The 20,192-nt window shown below is 36.1% G+C and overlaps 1 protein-coding gene across 1 annotated transcript in view; it reads left to right on the forward strand.

Moving 5' to 3' along the window:
• MRC1 (mannose receptor, C type 1) overlaps positions 1-20,192 on the forward strand; it is a 73,014-nt gene that overhangs the window by 45,938 nt on the left and 6,884 nt on the right. The window contains exons 13-25 of the mRNA XM_004691281.2: positions 688-812; positions 1,303-1,390; positions 2,441-2,585; positions 4,152-4,193; positions 5,336-5,499; positions 6,222-6,289; positions 7,445-7,545; positions 8,044-8,186; positions 8,859-8,973; positions 11,849-12,015; positions 13,957-14,059; positions 18,182-18,414; positions 19,748-19,913. Of these exons, the coding sequence (XP_004691338.1) occupies positions 688-812; positions 1,303-1,390; positions 2,441-2,585; positions 4,152-4,193; positions 5,336-5,499; positions 6,222-6,289; positions 7,445-7,545; positions 8,044-8,186; positions 8,859-8,973; positions 11,849-12,015; positions 13,957-14,059; positions 18,182-18,414; positions 19,748-19,913 (1,660 nt within the window). The remainder of the gene's footprint in view (positions 1-687; positions 813-1,302; positions 1,391-2,440; positions 2,586-4,151; positions 4,194-5,335; positions 5,500-6,221; positions 6,290-7,444; positions 7,546-8,043; positions 8,187-8,858; positions 8,974-11,848; positions 12,016-13,956; positions 14,060-18,181; positions 18,415-19,747; positions 19,914-20,192) is intronic.

Raw genomic sequence — 20,192 nt, forward strand, 5'->3', positions numbered from 1 at the left:
TGGATACAGTGAACTTCTGTATTGTTTCCTAGATTCATTCTATATCCCATGTCCCAGCCATCTTCTTGTTGGTATGAGTCTCTAAATTACATACTTTATTCAATTTAGTTAGCTTTGAACTCATCTTTTAAAATATCTGTCAGGTGAATGTGCTTTGGCATGTGCTCTAGTAGTTGTTGACATATGCAAACATATGGTTAAAAGACATGGAAGCCTTAAAGGATATTACCTTAAAGGATATTACCCATTGTGGACCCTAAACAAGATAACAAAGTGGTACGAATTTTGGGATGTCCTTAATCATGTGTACTTTTACTATATCAAACTTTCTTGTTTTCCCATCCAAATGTCACATGTAGCTTCATCAATCCTTTCTTCTATAGTGAACTATATGTACAACTTATTTACCTAAAGCTTTTTACATTTTAGTTCATTTCTCCTGTACAATAAAGTAATTCTATTTTCTAAGTAATTAAAATTACTAAAAAGTGTTTTTTTTCCTCAGATACATAAGCCCCAAATTTCGTGACACAAATAATCAGTGAACCAAGAGAATGATGATATCTGGGGTCATTGTTATGGTTCACCTTTGTGTAAATTAAGTCTCATCAAAAGTAGATTGTTGTTAATCTTAAATTTGATAAGCTGTGAAATGTAAGACATCTTTTGAAATCGTATCATCTTTAGCTGTTTGGAAAAGGAAAACAGAAGAAAACGTGGTTTGAATCTCGTGATTTTTGTAGAGCCCTGGGTGGTGATCTAGCTAGTATCAATAATAAAGAGGACCAGCAAGCAATATGGCGGCTGATAACGTAAGTATCTTTACTATGTAATATTCTTGCCTTTTACCTTTTAGATGTTAACGATGAGAAAATTCATGTATTTCTAAAATTGCCGGTTCATGATGCTACCTATGATAGGTGTACTTCAAATACATTTCATATTCATGAGTCCTTCCTCATCTAGTTTTATGTTCAAATGCTTTACTTTTATAGATATAAATCACACAGTAACCTAACTCCATAAAAGTATAAGGCAATCATTACCTACTGCTAAATTAATCAATGAATGACTATCACTCAAAGCTTTACAACTATTTACTCTCAGTGACCCAATTTTAGGATATTTATGGATTGTACCAAAATATACTTTTAGTATATAATGTTGATATTTAGTCATTAAATTTCTGTACTTTGTACTAACAAACTGTGGAGGTAACATTCAGATTTGACTAATCCATGTAGGGAACGAAACCTATTGCATACAGTGGCAGAAACATTCTTTATATCTTGAATGTCACAGGGTTAGTGGAAATTACCATGAAGTGTTTTGGCTGGGACTGACATATGGGAGTCCTTCAGAAGGCTTTACATGGAGTGATGGTTCTCCTGTGAGTAATTTGATTTCAAATGTCATTGTCTTTATCATTTTTTATTTTGATATCCTGAAGGCTTAATCCAAAATTTAATAGTCAGCTTATTATAGCTAGACATATTTTTCCATGTAAAATCAATTCTATTCTGCCTTGGCTCAATTTTCCTATTCACCACAGGCATAGTAGTCACAGTTAACTGATTGAGGGGAAAAATAGAATTCATTCTACTAGTTTATGTAAAGTAATATTTTTATTCTATCATGAAAAATAGATGTGGGAGCAGGTAAACTTAAGAAGTGGGTACTTTATAGATGCATAGATGTCAGGACCTTTGGAAGAAACTTTTGATACTACATAAGAGCCATTAGACTTTGTAAGACTTACCCATTCTCAAATGGAGAAGGGAGAGGCTTTATTACAGGAAGTGATTTGTATGTCAGTTCTATTTGCTTTTAAAGCCCAACAGACTCTACAGGGTTATTTGATAGCTCACTAATATTTATATTTTACACTTATATCTCTGACAAATAGATCATACTATGGGCTCCATAGAGGGTCTAAACCCAGCACTCCATCTGTTTCCACTGTTCATTTTGTTAAACTTTAATAACTGTGCTAGTTACATTTTATCATTTTTTATTATATAAAGAGAATTGTATTTAAACAATCTATCCATCTAGTAATGAGAAATTTTTAAATATAACACTGTAGTAGTATTACTTAAGAATGGGTTAGAGATTGGTGAAGTTGCAATAGTAAGAAGTGGAGCTTTTTTGGTCAAGTTTTTCCCTACGTATATCTATAAATCCCACTTTTATGACCGCCAAACCTGTCTGCTTAAAGAGAATAAGGAAAATTTTATATTAATTAATAGAATACCTATTTCAAAATTTCCCATGTAGTCAAAGATACTTCTTTTCCACCCATATTCATAAATCTTGCTTTTGTAGAAAACCTATGAGAAAAATGAGTTAAAAAATGGAACTTTATCTTTTCTTTCTTGGTTGGAGAGATGACCTGATGCAAATGGCATTAAATAGTTTCAATTCAATATATCTGACATAGGTTTCATATGAAAAATGGGCTTATGGAGAGCCTAATAATTATGAAAATGTTGAATACTGTGGCGAATTGAAAGGTGACCCTGGTATGTTCTGGAACGATATTAACTGTGAACATCTTAACAACTGGATTTGCCAGATCCAAAAAGGTATGATAACCTCTCTCTCCTTTATCTCATATTGGAGAATTAAGATTCTGACATCTCAGTATTTTCCCTTTATTAGCAGAACCAAACAAACAAAATAACAAAGTAAGGGAACTGGCAGGGCTCATCATTTCACAGGATAAGAATGAAGTTGCTGAGCACAGATAAATGTTCCAAAGGAACAGAAGATCAAAAGGCCACCCCAGAATCCTGGACAAGAATCACGTCCTCCAAAACAGTTCCCACAAGCTGTGATTCTGGTTCAGGTTCTACAGTCTCAGGCGTGAATGGATGTTCTCCTCTGTGAGCAAAGTGATGAAAATTTATTTTGGTTTTTTTAAATTTAATTTATTTTTTGGGCTTTTCACCCTCTGACCTACGTTAGTTATCCAATGGGTGAATGTTTCCTTAAGTTTGAATAGTCTAAGTATCACTTTTCAAGTAAGTCAACACCAAAAACAAGCACCATATGAGGTTCCCAATGCTATTAGACTCCCATATTATTGGTCAACAAAAGAAAACAACAAAGCCATCAGTATGTAGCAGTGATTATCTATAACTCAGAGTTCCACATCCCAAGTTAGGCATTAAGGTCAGGGTATCCAGGTTGTCAGATTAAGATAAACAAATCCTCTCTTGAACCAAAATATAAAACTTTACAACTTCCTCTTTTGTAAACAGATAAAGGGAACCACTTTGCAGTCTGTCTTCCAGGAACCTTGACAACTGTACCAACTCCATTGCGAGAGGCCCTGAGTGGCTCTCCTGCTGGCTGGATGCTGGTTTCCCTCCTGACTGCTGCTCAGATTAGTGTTTTCCAAGTTTTCAGAATGGGGATGGGGGAATTAGTGGTGAACAGTTTTTTGTGACACGTCTCCTAGTTAGCCAATGACTAGTTTCTTTAAAGTATTGTTAGTAGCTCAGCTCTTACAGATGTTAAATATGTTAAGCCAAAATCCCTTTGCCAGATTGCAATAAAGTTCAGATATATCATTCACTACTTGGAAAGAAAAATATTTCATTTAGTTTTTAATAAAAACATTTAATAAAAATGAGTTTGAAGAAAATATTTTACTAAAAAAGGTTCAAATGTAGTGATTTCAAATAATGAAATGTTAAGTAATTTTACAGCTAATTATAAGATCGGACTATAAAAGCTCACATTTATAGGCTTTCTAAATACTAATAACTCACATATTTTACACACTCTCTCTCTCTTTACACATATCATTAACTCCTTCTTGCAGTTGGCAAAATTAAGGGCAAGCAGTTTTAAGTTCAAAACCCACAGGTTCCACAGCTCATATTGTTTACTGTCCTTTATATGATACTACTAGTTGTGCCTGAAAACTTTTTCAGCTTCTGGCAGCTATTATTGTATGTAACCTGTTTAACTCTTAGCTTCTAGTTCTGTTTTCTTCTCTTACATAGGAGAGTAGACACAAAGAAGGGAAAGAGAAAGCAAGAACTATTAAACTCTTAAGTAATTTGACAAATGAAAATCGTGAAACTAGACATATAGGTAATAGTTTATGCATGCCTTACATCTGATTTTCTTTTGTTTCACAGGACAAACACCAAAACCTGAGCCAACACCAGCTCCTCAAGACAGTATGTGTTTCCTTACTTTCTGCTCTCTGCAGTGAAAGCCTTTTCCCCTCTTACCTTTTTCAAAATACAAAAATTAAGTAAAGCAGAAATCATCTACTCTTACAAGCTTTGTGGATCTCATGAAAATTTGGACCTTCTTTTGTGGCACAGGCCTATTAATAGTTTCTCAAGGATGCATGCGTCTAAAACAAGGTCTCAGGTTTCTGATTTATAACATGTATTAGTTTCCTATAATGCTATATTAAATCACCATGGGATAAAAATGGTATATTATTGCCTTACAGTTCTAGAAATCCAAAATTAGTTTGATTTGGCTGAAATCAAGATCACGCTCCCTTCAAAGACTTTATGGGGGAATCTATTTCCTTGCCTTTATCAGCATCTAGATCTAAGTCCCTTACCTTTATTGGTTTGTGGTCCCTTCTTCCATCTTCAAAACCAGCAGTGTAAATTTTGATTTAATTTTTCCATTGTGCCTTTTCTTCATAGTCAAATCTTCCTCTGTCTCCCTTTACAAGGACACCTGTGATTATATGTGGAATCCATTCAGATAATCTAACCTTTCCCTATGAGGATCTTTGACTTAATCACATCTAAAAAGAATCCTTTTTCATAAGGTAACATTCACAGATTTCAGAGATTAGAACCTAGATATCTCTGGGGCTCTTATTCATTCTACTACCATGATAGAATCCCATGGTTTGAAAGAAGAATTAGGAGCCCTCCTGGGATGTGAATTCCTGGGTTCTCTAATTATACCCTAAATCATGCAAAGCCATATTTTAAAAGTTCTTTTTCATATTGAGATGAAGCACTTTTATATGTGTAGCATACAACTCTACACATAAACAGTCAAAAGTGTGTGCATGTGAATCCTTCCAGCTATGTTACCCTATTGATGAAAGTAACATCCATATCCAACAATGATATATAGAACTTGATTCAGAAGAGAAAGTAGATTTTAGATTTGGTGGAAAATGAGTAGTCATATGCAGCATAAACATTTTGCTTATTCTGGGCTTTCAGACTTGCAACTATCTGTGATAATAACTACTTTACCCTTTATACTTTTATGTACGTATATATAGGATTCTTGTATTCAGCTATGTAAAATTTATCACCTTTTTCCCTTAAATTTTCAGATCCACTAGTCACTGAAGATGGCTGGGTTATTTACAAAGACTACCAATATTATTTTAGTAAAGAGAAGGAAACCATGGACAATGCACGAGCATTTTGCAAGAGGAATTTTGGTGATCTTGTTTCTATAAAAAGTGAAAGTGAAAAGAAGTTTCTATGGAAATATGTAAGAATGTGATAAATTTAAAAATACAACAGTTTCATATGATAAGCAAAGATCATGTCTATAATTGGTATCACTTGGTACAACTTCAAATTATGTGCTGAATTGGAACCTTCTAGGGTCAGGAGTACAGAGGTGAATGCCAGAGTACTGGCCATAGACATGAGTGGCCTGATTCCTTGAACATTCAGTGTGAAATCATAGAACTCATCAACATTTTTTAGTCTGAGAATAGTGAGTGTCTATACTTGATGGTTTCAAGTACACTAATTTTCAAAAATGATAATTCCTAACTAGTTGCTATACATCAATCCTGGAGTCCTGTTGTTATAATGTAATCTGATTTTTAATGTAAAAGACAGCCCTAGTTAGGCCACATTTTTAGCTAATAGATAAGACAGCTTGATTATTCATGTAAAAATATCTCTTGATTGTTACAAAACTGCTAGGTAATTGTAGGTGTAAACATACTTTGATTCAGTAACTTTCTCTCTAAACATCCTCATGGCTTTCTCATTGTCAGAAAGGAGATCAAAACAGAAAGTTTAAAAGTTGAATGGTAATAAAAGAACAAAAGTTCATTTGATATATAAGGATATAATGTAGTCTGATTTATCTTTGTTTTAGTGAATATACCTTATGCTTTGGCTTAAAATATAGAAAGTTTAAGAACTTACCAGTTATGTCAGTGTAAATTGAACTATATGTAAATTCCCATGTTCTAGGTAAACAGGAATGAGGCACATCCGGCATATTTTATTGGTTTATTGATCAGCTTGGATAGAAAGTTTATGTAAGTAAACCTAAATAAAAACCTTCCTAAATCTAGTGATCTGACACACACCTAGGAGTTATTCTGAAACTTTTGTTTTGCAATAAGCAAACCCTCCAGGGTCCTCAGTCTAAAAAGATTCAGGAAAGAATAAAACCAAGAAGTAATACAATCCTCATAAATATTTTCAATCTGGCAATTCTTGAACAGCTCAACATCTGATTTAATCTCACAAAAGAGCTATCTGTATTCTCAGATATCATTACCTGCTAGTAAATCATTTAAGAAAATATAAAGATATAAAAACTGAATTTCTTTAAAAAAGCATGATTCCCATGTGGACTGTCCTTGGTGCATGAACCAAAAGGACCTAATATCTGGCTACCCCCTCTTGGCTTTAACAGCACTACTTTTAAGTATTCCTTCACTGCATGAAATGCTTTCCCTTCAAAGGAATAGCTGCACTCTTTTCTGTGAAAGATACAGCAGCCAGGCAGCAAGGGGGAACGGAGATCAGTACGCATTGGGGGTTTCTTCCTTGTTCATTAATATACTTGTTCTCCTAAGTTTGAAGAGCAGATACATTTTGACACACAGTGTGTCAAATGTCAGGTGACTTGGAACTTTTTATTTTTTGGTCATTTTTGAACAAACTCATATTCATTGTTTCTGTAAATCAGGAATGTATGATGCTCCTTGGCTAAGCACTCTAAAATATTAGGGTCCAATCTGATGATCTTATCATCATTTTTCTGAGAAAAATGAATTTTTCTGAATTTTTATAATTTATGGAAAATAAGCATTAGCCCACATACTTTAGAAATGAGTAAACTTGAAAAATCAAACATGGGCCTAAAGAGAAACAATATTCTCTCCCTCTCTGAGTGGTTTTGTTTTGTAAGAACCATGCCTAAGAAATACAAAGGGGGGAAACATTTGCTTCTGGCCCATCTCCTGATTTTTCCCCATGGAGAGAAGGGAGATTAGTGAAGGGGTTGGATTGCTACAGAAGAGCAGCTAAAATACCAGCTGCTCTTGGGTTTTCCTGCTAGTGTTTCTAGAACCTCTTCTGTTTGCTTAGAATCCTGTGCTGCTTTCTTGTTTCAGTCAACATCTTGCCTTAGTCAATTATGCGATGATTAAATTCTTGCTAAATCCCTGATTTTTCTTTTCCAGTTGGATGGATGGAAGCAAAGTGGATTATGTGGCATGGGCTACAGGTGAACCCAATTTTGCAAACGATGATGAAAACTGTGTAACCATGTATTCAAATTCAGGTAGACAACATCAAAATCTTTTTGCATTTATCTTGTCATGAGATACATCATGTCATTCATAGGCAAGCTGTGTTGATAACCAGGCAAGAAAATTAGAACAATAAAGGAATATTTTAATTTTAGCAGTCTAACCTTTCAATTTGTAAAGAGAATGGATATTTAACCTTTAGTAAATAAGTCTTCTCCCTTCTTATTTTGAAAGAGAAACATTTTTTCATGTTCTGATTTGAGAAAAATACAGAGAAAGTTTGTCTCTCCCCTTTCTCAAATTCTTTATCTGTAAAATGGGAATAAGGACAGACACTGTTGTTGAGAAGATTAAATAAGGTAATAAAAGCAAAAACAAGAGTTTTTTTTCAAGTCTGTTGTGTAAATTAAAGTTTGATTGTAGGCTAAGCCATTTTTGAGGATGCTTACAAAATATTAATGTACCTATAAAAACAGTGGTTTTAAGCATAAATATCTAATTCTAATTTAATTATGTTCTTTCTTTGTCAGGGTTTTGGAATGATATTAATTGTGGTTACCCCAATGCCTTCATTTGTCAGCGGCATAATAGCAGTATCAATGCCACATCTATTCCTACGACCACCCCGAGCCCAGGAGGTTGTAAGGAAGGCTGGAGTCTTTATAACAACAAGGTACTAAGAAAACTAACTATAGTCTTTCCATTGATCAATATAGCAAGTAACATTGCAAACCCTTCAGCATAAAGCTAAATTTTATGGGGCCCTCCCTGGTGGCACAAGGGGTTAAAGTGCAGCAGTATGAAGTTAGCCATAGCCATTGCACGTTGGATTTGATCCCCAGCCAGGGAGATGACCCTGATGGCATGGAAGACCTCTGCTGTCTTCCCCACTGCTCCCCTCAGTATATTTCAGTAGATCTGCTGGTTCTGCTCCCCACTCTGTCTCTGGTGACTACTCGCATCCCCACACCCTGGCCCTGTACCCCAGTTCTTGTATGCATAATACATAGTAAATAAATCCTTTAAAAAGTTAAATTCTATGTACCTCATAACTTTAGAAAATGTTTGGCAGGAACAGATGGAGATACCTATGTTAAATTCATTATGGTAACAAAGAGTGTACTTGAAGATATTATCCAAATAGTTGTGCCCTTTGTCCCAAAAGAAGAAAAAACCTTGCAGAGAATGTTTGTGGGTAAAAAAAAAAAAACCTGACTTAATTTTTGATCTCTGCTTGGTTGTGTGAAAGATCATGTGAAGGATAGTGATATCTTTAGAACAAGCAATATTACCTTTAGGTAATTCCTGCATTTTGTTTTTTTTTTTTTTTGAACATCCATGCTAGTGTTTCAAGATCTTTGGATTTATAGAAGAAGAGAAAAAAAATTGGCAAGATGCACGGAAAGCATGCATAGGATTTGGAGGAAATCTGGCATCTATACTCAGTGAAAAAGAGCAAGGTATACAGCCATTTACAGTCAGCCATACATTTAAATATATATTTTTCCTATTAAATTATATGAAGGGGAAATTTAAATACATATTGAGAACTATTTTATTCAGTCATAGGCTCCATGCTAGGTACTTTACACATAAAGTCCCTTTCCATTGTCATAACAGCTTCAAGAAGAAGGTGTCATTACCCCATCTGTGAATTAGGACAGTGTTCAGAGAACCTGGAGTTGGAGCTTGCTAGGGAAGCTGCAGGGTTGGGAGCCTAACTGGGTCTTCCAGTTTATATTCCATTTTGTTTCCACCAGTCCAGTTTGTGGCCCATTCCCACCCGTCAAAGATAGAGAGTAGTTTTAGGAATACAATGAGTATGGATTTTCTACTTGCTGCTCTTCTAGTTATGTGATCACATATCTGTAATGCATGATCACTAGTTTTTAATTGTGTACTTTGAACAAATTGAGGGAAAAAGTTGTTAAAACATGAGCATAAGCCAGCACTTTGAAGAGCATGGAAGGACGAAACTTAAGAGTGTAAAGTTCATTATGTTGTCAAAAGAAGACACTTGACCACTTTTGTATGGTCTTTTTGTGGCCACTTTACCTGATACAGATAGTAAGCTAATGTTGTGACATGATGACACATCATCATGTGACCCATCACTGGTCATTCAGATAAAAATAACTACCCTGATGAAGAGTTTGGAAACCAAAGCAAGTGAGATGTGTTTGAAAGGTCCCAAGCTTCAACCCTGGACAGAGGGTATGGTCTTTGAAGGATTATCCTAAGGGACTTCAAAAAGAAGACTTAGAATCAGTGAGTAACAATTATGGAGAAATAGATTTAGTTTCATAGTTGTGAAGTCACTATAGCCATTAAGCTGCTTGGGTGGGCTGCTTTCCTGAGTTTTGCAAAAGGCTGTGAAAATGTTCAGTCTAGCAAGAACATGGGAGGATGCTATAGAGTCATGAACACTGACTGGCATTTGGGATGGAAGGTACTTGGGAGATGTTCTTTGTACACTGAATTTATGCAATATTGATAAGGTAACATACATTCTGGATAATTTCTAAGTTTCTTTTTGGTGCTGAGATTCTTTGACTTCTTGTATCATTTACTGGAGAAAATTTACTGGAACGTTTCTCAAAGGTATGTAATAAAGAAAAGAGACACTAGGATCCTGCGTGCTGTTCCTCTAAGTGTTTCTTTGGCTCTGTAAATGCTATCATGTGCTCTCTTGGAGATATTGTGCAATAAGTCAACCAAACTTTTCAGTGAGAACCTTTGACAACTTCGGCAACTTGCCAGATACTGACAGGAAAGGATCAAACCATGGCATATAATAAAAAAAAATTAAGGATATAATATTCACATTTCTCTTACTGCCCTACCACATTTTGGGCTTTGCTACCCAGCAGAGAAACACAGTAATTGATTTCCTCTCTTAACCACAGAGTGCTGATTCCTGGCACAACAAAATTAGAACCTGGGTAATAGAGATGTGCAGAAGGAAACAATTTTCAGATAAAATAACATTATTTCTGGCAAAACAGGCTCACGTTGTTGAATTCTTCTTGTGGTTGTTGGCAGAAGAAAATGTTAGTCCTGAAATACTGGCCAGTGGAGCTTTTCCACATTTCATTTCAAATTGGGGATATGGTAAAATTCATGACCTTATTTAGGTACTAAAATAATACCAAAATAAATACCTACCTATATTCTTTCTTTGAAAAATATAGGAATAAAAACAATTTACCTTTTTTTAACTAAGAAATAAGCAAATCTGTGCTGTTTGGGTTGCTGCAGCTACAACTCTGCAGAACAGCAGAGCAATGGCCGAAATGTGTAATTGCTCATGAATAAGCAGATGATTGTATCTCTGTGGCTTCTCTCTAGTTTTCATTTTCTATTAATAACCCTAAGTGCTTTGACAGTTGGTTTTCTGTTTACAGTCAGAAGCAGTATTTAAGTGTAAGCCTTTGGACATTGCTATTGTATAGAGCAGGTGCTCATCCACCTTGGCACCCATGTTCCCAGCAGGTCTTGTGCTAACTGCAGAAGGCAGCTGACGTGGGAGGCTTGTGGATAAGCTAAAGGAGAGGAATGGTACTTTTTATAAATTCTGGGTATTTGTTGCCATCTTCTCTGCTAAGAACTGACAAAGAATAAGAAGCCATATTTGTTCCATATTCTATGGGTTTCTCTAGATCCTCTCTTTCAATGACGTGAATGCTTAGTCTCAGGCTGACCCCTGTGTCCAAACACACTCTGGACAGCTGCTGACCCCCTAGGAGTTCACTTGAGGAGTCCCTGTTGGGTAGCTCTTTCAATTAGGTAGTCCAACGTATTGGTAATTTGATAGCTGAATGCTTCTTGTTTTGCCAAATAGTTTTGTTTTCATAACTTTCTGGGCTAAAAGCCTTCTCCCCAAAGATATTATAACCACCCCCATGTTATTATAATCAGATAATGTGATTTATAAAATCAGGACATCTACAAATCCATTGATGAATGTGCATGAACTAGAATGGTGTAACTCTCCGCACATGGTAGGACCCAGGTGGGCTATACAAATGGAGAGTGAGGTGGGGGTGGACATCAGCAACTTTGATCTCCTTGGTCCAGTGGCCTGGTACCTTTGGGCAAGGCACTATTGTACAGTTGACCCAGTAAAGCCTATGCTTTTATTGTGAGAAACATCTGAAAGTCCAAAGGGCAAAGTTAAAGTGATAATATTGCTAACTGACATGTTTGTATTCAGGTAATGCTTTAGAAATACCTTAACCTGATGTTTGGTATTTGAAAATAAATACTTTGAATATTTTCCATATTTTGAGTGTTTCCTCTCAAAGTTCAAAATTATCATGTGAAACTTTCTTTCAGCATTTCTTACCTACCACATGAGAGGCTCTACTTTTAATGCCTGGAATGGGCTGAATGACGTCAATTCTGAGCACACGTTTCTGTGGACAGATGGGCGAGGAGTTAGCTACACCAACTGGGGAAAAGGTTTCCCTGGTGGGAGGAGGAGCAGTCTTTCTTATGAAGAGGTAAATATAAGTTTTAGTTACCTCTCCATATGATATCTGTATGCTTAAAACCGTCATCTTAGTAGTTAATCGTCTGTGAAAAGCTACCTTGATCTGGTTTATTCTTACAGATTTTTACAGTTCCAGGCTGAGCCAGCATGGAGAAAAGCAAATTGAGCTAAGAAAACTCTTCAGCTTAGGGGTATGAGTGAGGTAGGGAAAGTCAGTCCCTGTCTGTGTCTATGGAATAGTCAGGCTGTGTACTCTACACCCAGAAGCACCAATTTTCTTTGCCTAAGCTGCTCCTGGGTTCTTGAAGTTGTCGTAGTATTTGAGGTATCAGCCGGAAAGTTACTTCTACAGATATCAGAATTACAGTGTTAACATTTTATAGTGCTTATGATGGGGCAAGTACCATTACCATGTTAAATGTTTTTATATATTAACCTAAAAGGTAGATGACTACTCCTTTATTGTGCTCCTTTTATTTATTCTTATGTCACCAAACAGCCAATTGGTATTAAATACCATACTCAGAATTTTGGCAACATAAAGAACGGTAAGATGGTGTAACCACTTAACCTGTGTAATAAGTCTTATGTCAGAAAGAAAGAAATGGAGCTGGATAATGACAGGACCAACTATAAAAGCATCGTAATGGTTAGGAGTGAAGAAACTTGATGTGGGAGGGGTGATCTGTGCAACCCTCCACTTGAAGAGAGAAAGGATATGATGAAGAATCAGCTATGGGATTTTCCCCTCAAGAGTATTAAAACATAAAAATCAGGAAATTTGGCAAGAGGATGGAAAAGATCATGTTAGTGGGCAAGAGAGGAAAGTCTTTCAGAAAATAAATATGCAAGGTGGGTTTGGGCAGGAGTAGTGATTTTGGATGTAAAAGGAGTGCTGTACAGAAAAGAAGTAGGGTAAGTTAGAAAGGTGGAAAGTAGGATTAGGGTAATTTAGATGCTCTGTGAATGAGCTTGGACTTTGTCAGATCAGCAATTAAAAAGGGCAGGGTGGAAAATTCTTTGAATTTTCTGAAATTTAAAGAAATTTACTGAGGGAACTGAAAACTTACTGAAGAAATTAAATGGCTGAGTGGAATGAGGTAGGGTTTGCTTAGAAATGCTTCATGTAAGAGAACTGGATTGTATACAAAACAAATCAAAATTCATTATAATTAAAGGTTTTTGTTTGTATAACATCTTGAAAAGCAATACAAACCAACCAACAATCAATTGTAATCGCCCCATCCAGGATAAAATTTTAATTTTTTTAATCAAATGTACTGCTCCATTTTTCTTAGTGCTTATAAAATTATATAGTATAGATTTTACAAATAAGTAGTCAAAACACAGATACTGTGTTACTGCAATTTCAGGACTGAAAGATAAAGAGGATTAAATACAGTTTGATAAAGAGAGTGGGAGGGAACTTTCCAGATATATTTAGTGGTGTTGACCTGTTTATTGTGGACAGATTTTCTGGAGTAGAGCAGAGACTTTGAGCCAGGATAATGCAAGACTAGCTATGACGGGAGATGGAGATGAATAGACACTCTTTGAAGCATAGGTTTTAGGGTTCCTGAAACTTGCGGCTGGTGAGATAATGAGGCTGGTGGCAGGACTTGGAGAAGGCATTGCAGTTGTTTATTTGATGATTGCTGTGATTGGGGAACTGATGAATTATCTAATAGGAAAGTTTCTCATATCTGTCTTCAAAATTTATCCAACTCTATGGGTGATTTTCAATTTCAGTGGCAAGAGTCATGGTTGAGGGGCCTGGTAAGGGGTGCAGTTGCATACAAAGTTTGAATTGAACATATTGCCAGTGAATTAGGACAGTCTTCCAATTTAGAAGTTAGGGATAAGTGTTTTTTTCTTTTTCTTATTAGTGAACTGATACAAATAATGGTTAATGGTTAATTCATGTTATTTTTCCCCCTTCATAAATATGCAGGCTGACTGTGTTGTTATTATTGGAGGGAAAACAAGGGATGCAGGGAAATGGATGGATGATGCCTGTAGCAGCAAGCGAGGCTATGTATGCCAGATGCTTTCTGGTAAGTTCCACCAAACCTCACCTGTCTGTAAGAGCTGTGTGTGTGTGTGTTTTAAGATTTATTTATTTATTCATACAGAACCTGGGGTACAGTTAGAGATGCGGAGGGTGAGCGGATTCACCAGGGACAGAGTGGGGAGCAGAACAGGCAGATCGACGAAGTACACTGCTGAGGGGAGCAGTGGGGGGGGTCAGGAGAGGTCTGCCACACCATGTGGTCACCTCCAGGGCAGGCGGGAATCGAACTCATGCAGAAGTGGCTTAAGCTTCTCAGTGCTGTGCTTTAACCCGCTGCGCCACCAGGGAGGGCCAGAGCTGTGTTTTTAAAATTTTTTTTTTTTTTAAAGTTTTTTTTTTAATTTAAAATGAACTTTAAATTACTTAAAAATACAAAAAAGACCTCTCTCTTGCTTGATTCTCACTTTTGTCCAGACAAAAGAAGTGATGTTTTCTACAATTTATTCATGTGTGCCCTTCGTCCCTTACCAGAGTTCTGTGCATGTTAAACTTCAAAACTTTTCTAACTTTGTTTAAAAATTGTTTTTTTTTTTTTTGTCTAATTGTGATTTTTACAAATATGGAATCAAAACACACATAGTGTGTTGTTGCAATTTTAGGGCTTGAAAAATAGAGAACTACAGTTTGATAAAGACAGTGGGAGGGAACTTTCCATTTTTATATTGTGGTGTTGACCTGCTTATTGTGGACAGATATTCGGGAGTAGAGCAGAGACTCTGAGTCTTTTTTTAAAATGTTAGTGTAGGAACACATGGGTTCAACTTGCATAGTTTGAGAACCATCAGCACAAAACATCAGGCATACTTCAGTATTTGTTCTGTATTCTGTCCTAAAACCCGGAGGTATCTGTTTATTTTCATCTTAGGAAGTTCACCTATGGTTCAATTAAAATAAAATAAAATGCAGTTATTTACTTAGAATCAAGGTCATGATTATAAGCATTTTAGTTTCTATTGAAACCACAAAAATGTCAAACTACACCAAAAGTTAGATTAGAACTGTGGATGGCGAGTGGGATGGGTTTGCTGTCATTCTGAGTGCAGCTCTTAAAGGATCAGATTGAGCCAGAAGGTATTATTCTCTCTGATCTAACAGGTATTTCTGCTTTCTTGAAAAATCAGAGAACTAATGTCTTCTTATGACAGGCTGAAAATCACCTCAGATGATTCAAAGGTACTACAGAAATTCCAAATGTCTCTGTTCCCCAAAATGAGCCCCCAAACAGCCAAGGCCTCTGTGCCTCTGTCCTTTGGGCAGAGGATTCCTTGTGATAATTCACTAACTTATTTAAAATCTCTCTTTTTCTTTTTATGAAATAAGTGATAAAATATCTGCACCAGTAAAAAATCTTGACCTTTTTTTTAAAGATTTATTTATTTATGCATATAGAACTGGGGTACAGGTCAAGGTGCAGGGGCAGTGAGAGGATCCACCAGAGACAGAGTGGGAGGCAGAACAGGCCGACTGACGAAGTAACTGCTGAGGAGAGCAGCAGGTAGGTCAGGAGAGTCTGCTGCTCCATGTGGTCACCTCTGAGGTGGGGCAGGGATCCAACTCATGTTGAAGTGGCTTTAGCTTCTCAGTGCTGTGCTTTAATCTGCTGCGCCACCAGCGAGGGCCCTCTTGATCATTTTTAATAAATTAATCTTAAAAGGAATAACAGTAAGGGGGAAAAAGATTATAGATCTATGGTTAGGCCATAGATCATGTTTTCCCTTTACGTTTTGTATATTTTCCAGAATTTCCACAAAGAATATATTATGTAATTTTTAAATTGTTTTGTTTTATTCCTGTATCTATATGTGAATATATAGGAATAAAAATATGAATGAATATACATATATGAGTATGTAGAGAAATGAACAGTTTAAAAATAAATAATGCATGCATAAAGTACATAATCTATATATGTAACCTACAATCTAACCACCTGAAAATGACTCACTATTTTAGTTTTCTTAGTTTTTTTTTCTCGTAGTGTTTTAACAAGCAAGCAGATGTTCAGATTAGCTTAGTCTCCTAATTGTATGTAGACATCCATGAAACATTTTACCTAACTTTATCTCAAAATCCATTGCCACTTTTATTTGTCCAAAATTTCCCAGTGATAGTAAGTTAAGTTCAGATGTCTCCAAGTTGGGAAATGATGAAATTGCTTAGTTCCTATAGGATGCTATAGGATTGTTTAGTTCCAATAGGTTGTTTAGTGGGGTCCTGGTTTTCTGAGTTTAATGATATTTTATCAACACAAGATGGCAGCAACAGCAGAAGAAAGAGGAAGATGCTCTTGCTTGTGGAAATGAAGCTGTTCCCTTACCAGGCATAACCAGACTAAGTTTGGCATTTGCGTAGTGACAGAACAAGGTAGATGGTGAACTGGGTTGAAGTGGAGCACATCAGAGCATCAGCCAAGACAAAACTAATAGGGAATGATATTGAGAACCACAGACCAGGGATGGCAGTTTGTTCTATATAGAGGCAGATTTTCATTTCATACTATCTTTGTTACAACTTCTCAGCTCTGCCATAAACAAATGAATGAAGATGTGTTCCAATGAAACTTCACTTGTACATACAAATTTGAATTTTATATTCACATTGTCTATGTGTCAAGAGATACTAATTTTTTTTAAACATTTGAAAACCAGGGCCCTCCCTGGTGGTGCAGCGAGTTAAAGCATAGCACTAAGAGGCTAAAGCCACTTCAGCATGAGTTCCATCCCCATCCCGGAGGTGACCCAAATGGCGTGGCAGACCTCTCCTGACCTGCCCGCTGCTCCCTCAGCAGTGTACTTCGTCAGTCTGCCTGTCCTGCTCCCCACTCTGTCTCTGGTGGGTCCTCTCACTGCCCCTGCACCCTCTAGCCTGTATCCCAGTTCTATATGCATAAATAAATAAATCTTTAAAAAAAAACACCGTTCTTTGCTTGTGGACTATGAAAACAGTATCAGGCAAGCTTTTACCCTCTGTTTTATGCTGACCTCTTTTCTGGGGCATCAACTAAGCCACATAGAGTTCTCTTTTTGAGTCTTGATAGTCAGTAAGTTGTTTAAAGTATGGGGGGGGGAAGCCTAAAGCAGTGATTACAAACCAATGCTAAGACATTGAAGAAGAAAGAACAGAAAGTCAAAGTGATTTGGCGTACATTAATATAGCCCCAGAGTCAGTTTGCTTGAGATAGGGGCTGTCTGGATAAAGGGAAAAGGAAGTTACTGGTAGGAGTGAGTTAAAAGGACCAGGATCAGGAACAGGTGTGTGACTTCATTCCAGAACTTAAACTAGTCTTTTCAAGGTATATTACACATCAGTGGTGTCTAATCAATACAAGAAGATGTATATTCATGGATCAAGTGGAGCGGATTGAGGAAAGGGGAAGATTATTCTTGACAGTGAAAATCAACCAAAATGGAAAAATAAAGATTAGCGATGACAGAATGATAGAAGTTCTTTAATTTATAGGATTGGCAAATAGAAATAGTTTGTGCATTTCATTCATCCAGATATTAGGTCTCATTAGACTTGCTAATATTTTTGGTTTTTTACTTTCAAAATTTGATCATATATCTGCCTTAATATTCTACATACAGTTTTGAAATTATTTAATTCAGGAAGGCACACTGTTTAAAAAGTAGAGCAATCTTTTTTGGTTTTATTTATTATTATTTTCTTAAATACTATTTTTTTTTAAGATTTATTTATGCATACAGAACTGGGGTGCAGGCCAAAGGAGCAAGGGTGGTGAGAGGACCCACCAGAGACAGAGTGGGGAGTAGGACAGGCAGATGGATGAAGCACACTGCTGAGGGGGGCAGCAGGCAAGACAGGAGAGGTCTGTTGCACCATATGGCTCACCTCCAGGTCCGGGGATTGAACACACACTGTAGAGGCTGTGGCTAGTTTGCAGTGCTGTGCTTTAGCCCACTGTGCCACTAGGGAGGGGCCTCTTTCTTGGTTTTAAATAGCCTTTGAAAATAATTTAAAAAACTAATGATTTGGATTTGCGCTTTCTAATTATGTTTATGATGTATGAGATTAGTAGTGATTTACTGATGGCACTCAAGTACGATTATTGACAATGCTAATGAAGATCATCTTTTTATTCCAGATTCTTCATTGACTAATTCTCCAACAACAGTTCCAACAGATGGCTTTATTAAATATGGTCAAAGTAGCTATTCACTCATACAATTAAAATTACCATGGCTTAAAGCAAAGGATTACTGCAAGTTACACACTTCCCATATGGCTAGCATTCTAGATCCCTATAGTCAGGCATTTGCGTGGATGCAAATGCAGTCACTTAATGTACCAGTGTGGATTGCTCTGAACAGTAACTTGGTAAGATGCTAAAAACATGAGACTTGATATAATTGTGAAATTGTGACTGTATTTGGTTCTCTTTCTGTTCATTCTGTTAACCCTTATTATGTATGAGAAACTGTTCCAGTTAATGTGCAAGACACAGTTTTTAAAGAATCCAGTGCCTTCAGGAACCTAGCGAGCTAGTGATGAACGGCAGAACACAAATGAAGACTTGTTTAACTTTAAGGCTCAAATTGCTTTTAAATATCAAAATTAATTTCCCCAACTAAACAATTTTATTTATTCACCTATTTCTTTTTAGTGTTATGATTATGATCATACATTGGAAATTAAGAAAGCAATTCAGGATCATAGCTGCTCATTGAAGGGCATACTTTTTATTTTTTTGTGGCAAGTCATTCTAGAGTTATTTCTACCAAAGATGTGGAGCTTCCTTGCATGTGTGAGAATCACATATTTCATCAATTCCCTGTATTCCATAACAGAAAAAAATAGCTGGAAGAATATGGGGTTAGATGAGGAATGAAACCTGAAACTGTCAAAATATTTCTAAAATGACTTCTCTGATGCCTTGTGATCCATCTCTCATCCATCCATCCATCCACCCACCCCCCCATCCACCCATCCATCCATCTATCCATGTAACTTTTTATATCATCTATTTTTATTACCTATAAAACCTCTTAGGCTATTATAAGGACATTATAAATAATATATTTAAATTATCAGTTAATTTATGTGACAATAAGTTTGTTCAACCAAAAATAGTAAGAAATTAAGTGTGCAAAGGGAAAAAACAACAGGTTTGTGTGTGTGTGTTTTTGTTACATGGCGATTCTTTTCCTCTATAGTTGAAAGATCGCCTAACTAGAAGAGACTTAGACTCTCTTGTCTACCCACATGACCTTCCCTAAGTCTCTTGTCACTGGTGTTATTTCAACAATCAAATAAAATCATAAGAAGAGATAAGTGCTTCTCTCAGTAACCTACTAGCTCAGTGAAAATTATGTATTTTCTTATCATTTCAACAGTATTTAATTTTTTCTGAGGATAAGTTTTTTTGTGCTGAAAACTTGCAAAAAGGAATGTCAGAAAATAAGGCAGTTTTTGAATCAGTATTTTCCAGATTACTTTCAAGACTGTATTTATGAGAATCTCAAAAAAGTTGCCTTATTTTAAAGGCTACATTTACTGAATTTGGTTGGTAACAATGACCTATAATGTGGTTTTTATTCCCGTGTTCAAGAGTCTTTGTGAAATCACAGTCTTAAATGTCCATCTTGGTCCTCACTTGGTTCTTTTGGTATTTTCTAAATGAAGCAAGTCTTAATGGTTTTTATTCTTGCAGACCAATAATGAATATGTTTGGACTGACAAGTGGAGGGTGAGGTACACTAATTGGGCTGCTGATGAGCCCAGACTGAAGTCTGCGTGTGTTTATTTGGATCTTGATGGCTACTGGAAGACAGCACATTGCAATGAAAGTTTTTATTTTCTCTGCAAAAGATCAGATGGTAATTGAATTCACAAAAGCGATCAAGAAATTTGAAACTTTCTCAATAAACAAATTCATAGCACTTGATATTATTACACAATAACTTTTCTTGGGTAACTTAAGAATAAGATAAAACATTCCTTCATTTAGCAAAAGACTGACTTGGTAGTGAACAGATATATATAGAACATAACAGTGGAGGCAGAAAATTTTCTTCATTGCTAGTCTGTTTTTTATGAATTTTTGACTTTTAGAATATTTCGTGAATCTCATATCAGATTACTGAGGAAATTATGCT

This window comes from Condylura cristata, unplaced genomic scaffold, assembly GCF_000260355.1.
Source record: "Condylura cristata isolate star-nosed mole 26May11 unplaced genomic scaffold, ConCri1.0 scaffold00030, whole genome shotgun sequence".
NCBI lineage: Eukaryota > Metazoa > Chordata > Mammalia > Eulipotyphla > Talpidae > Condylura > Condylura cristata.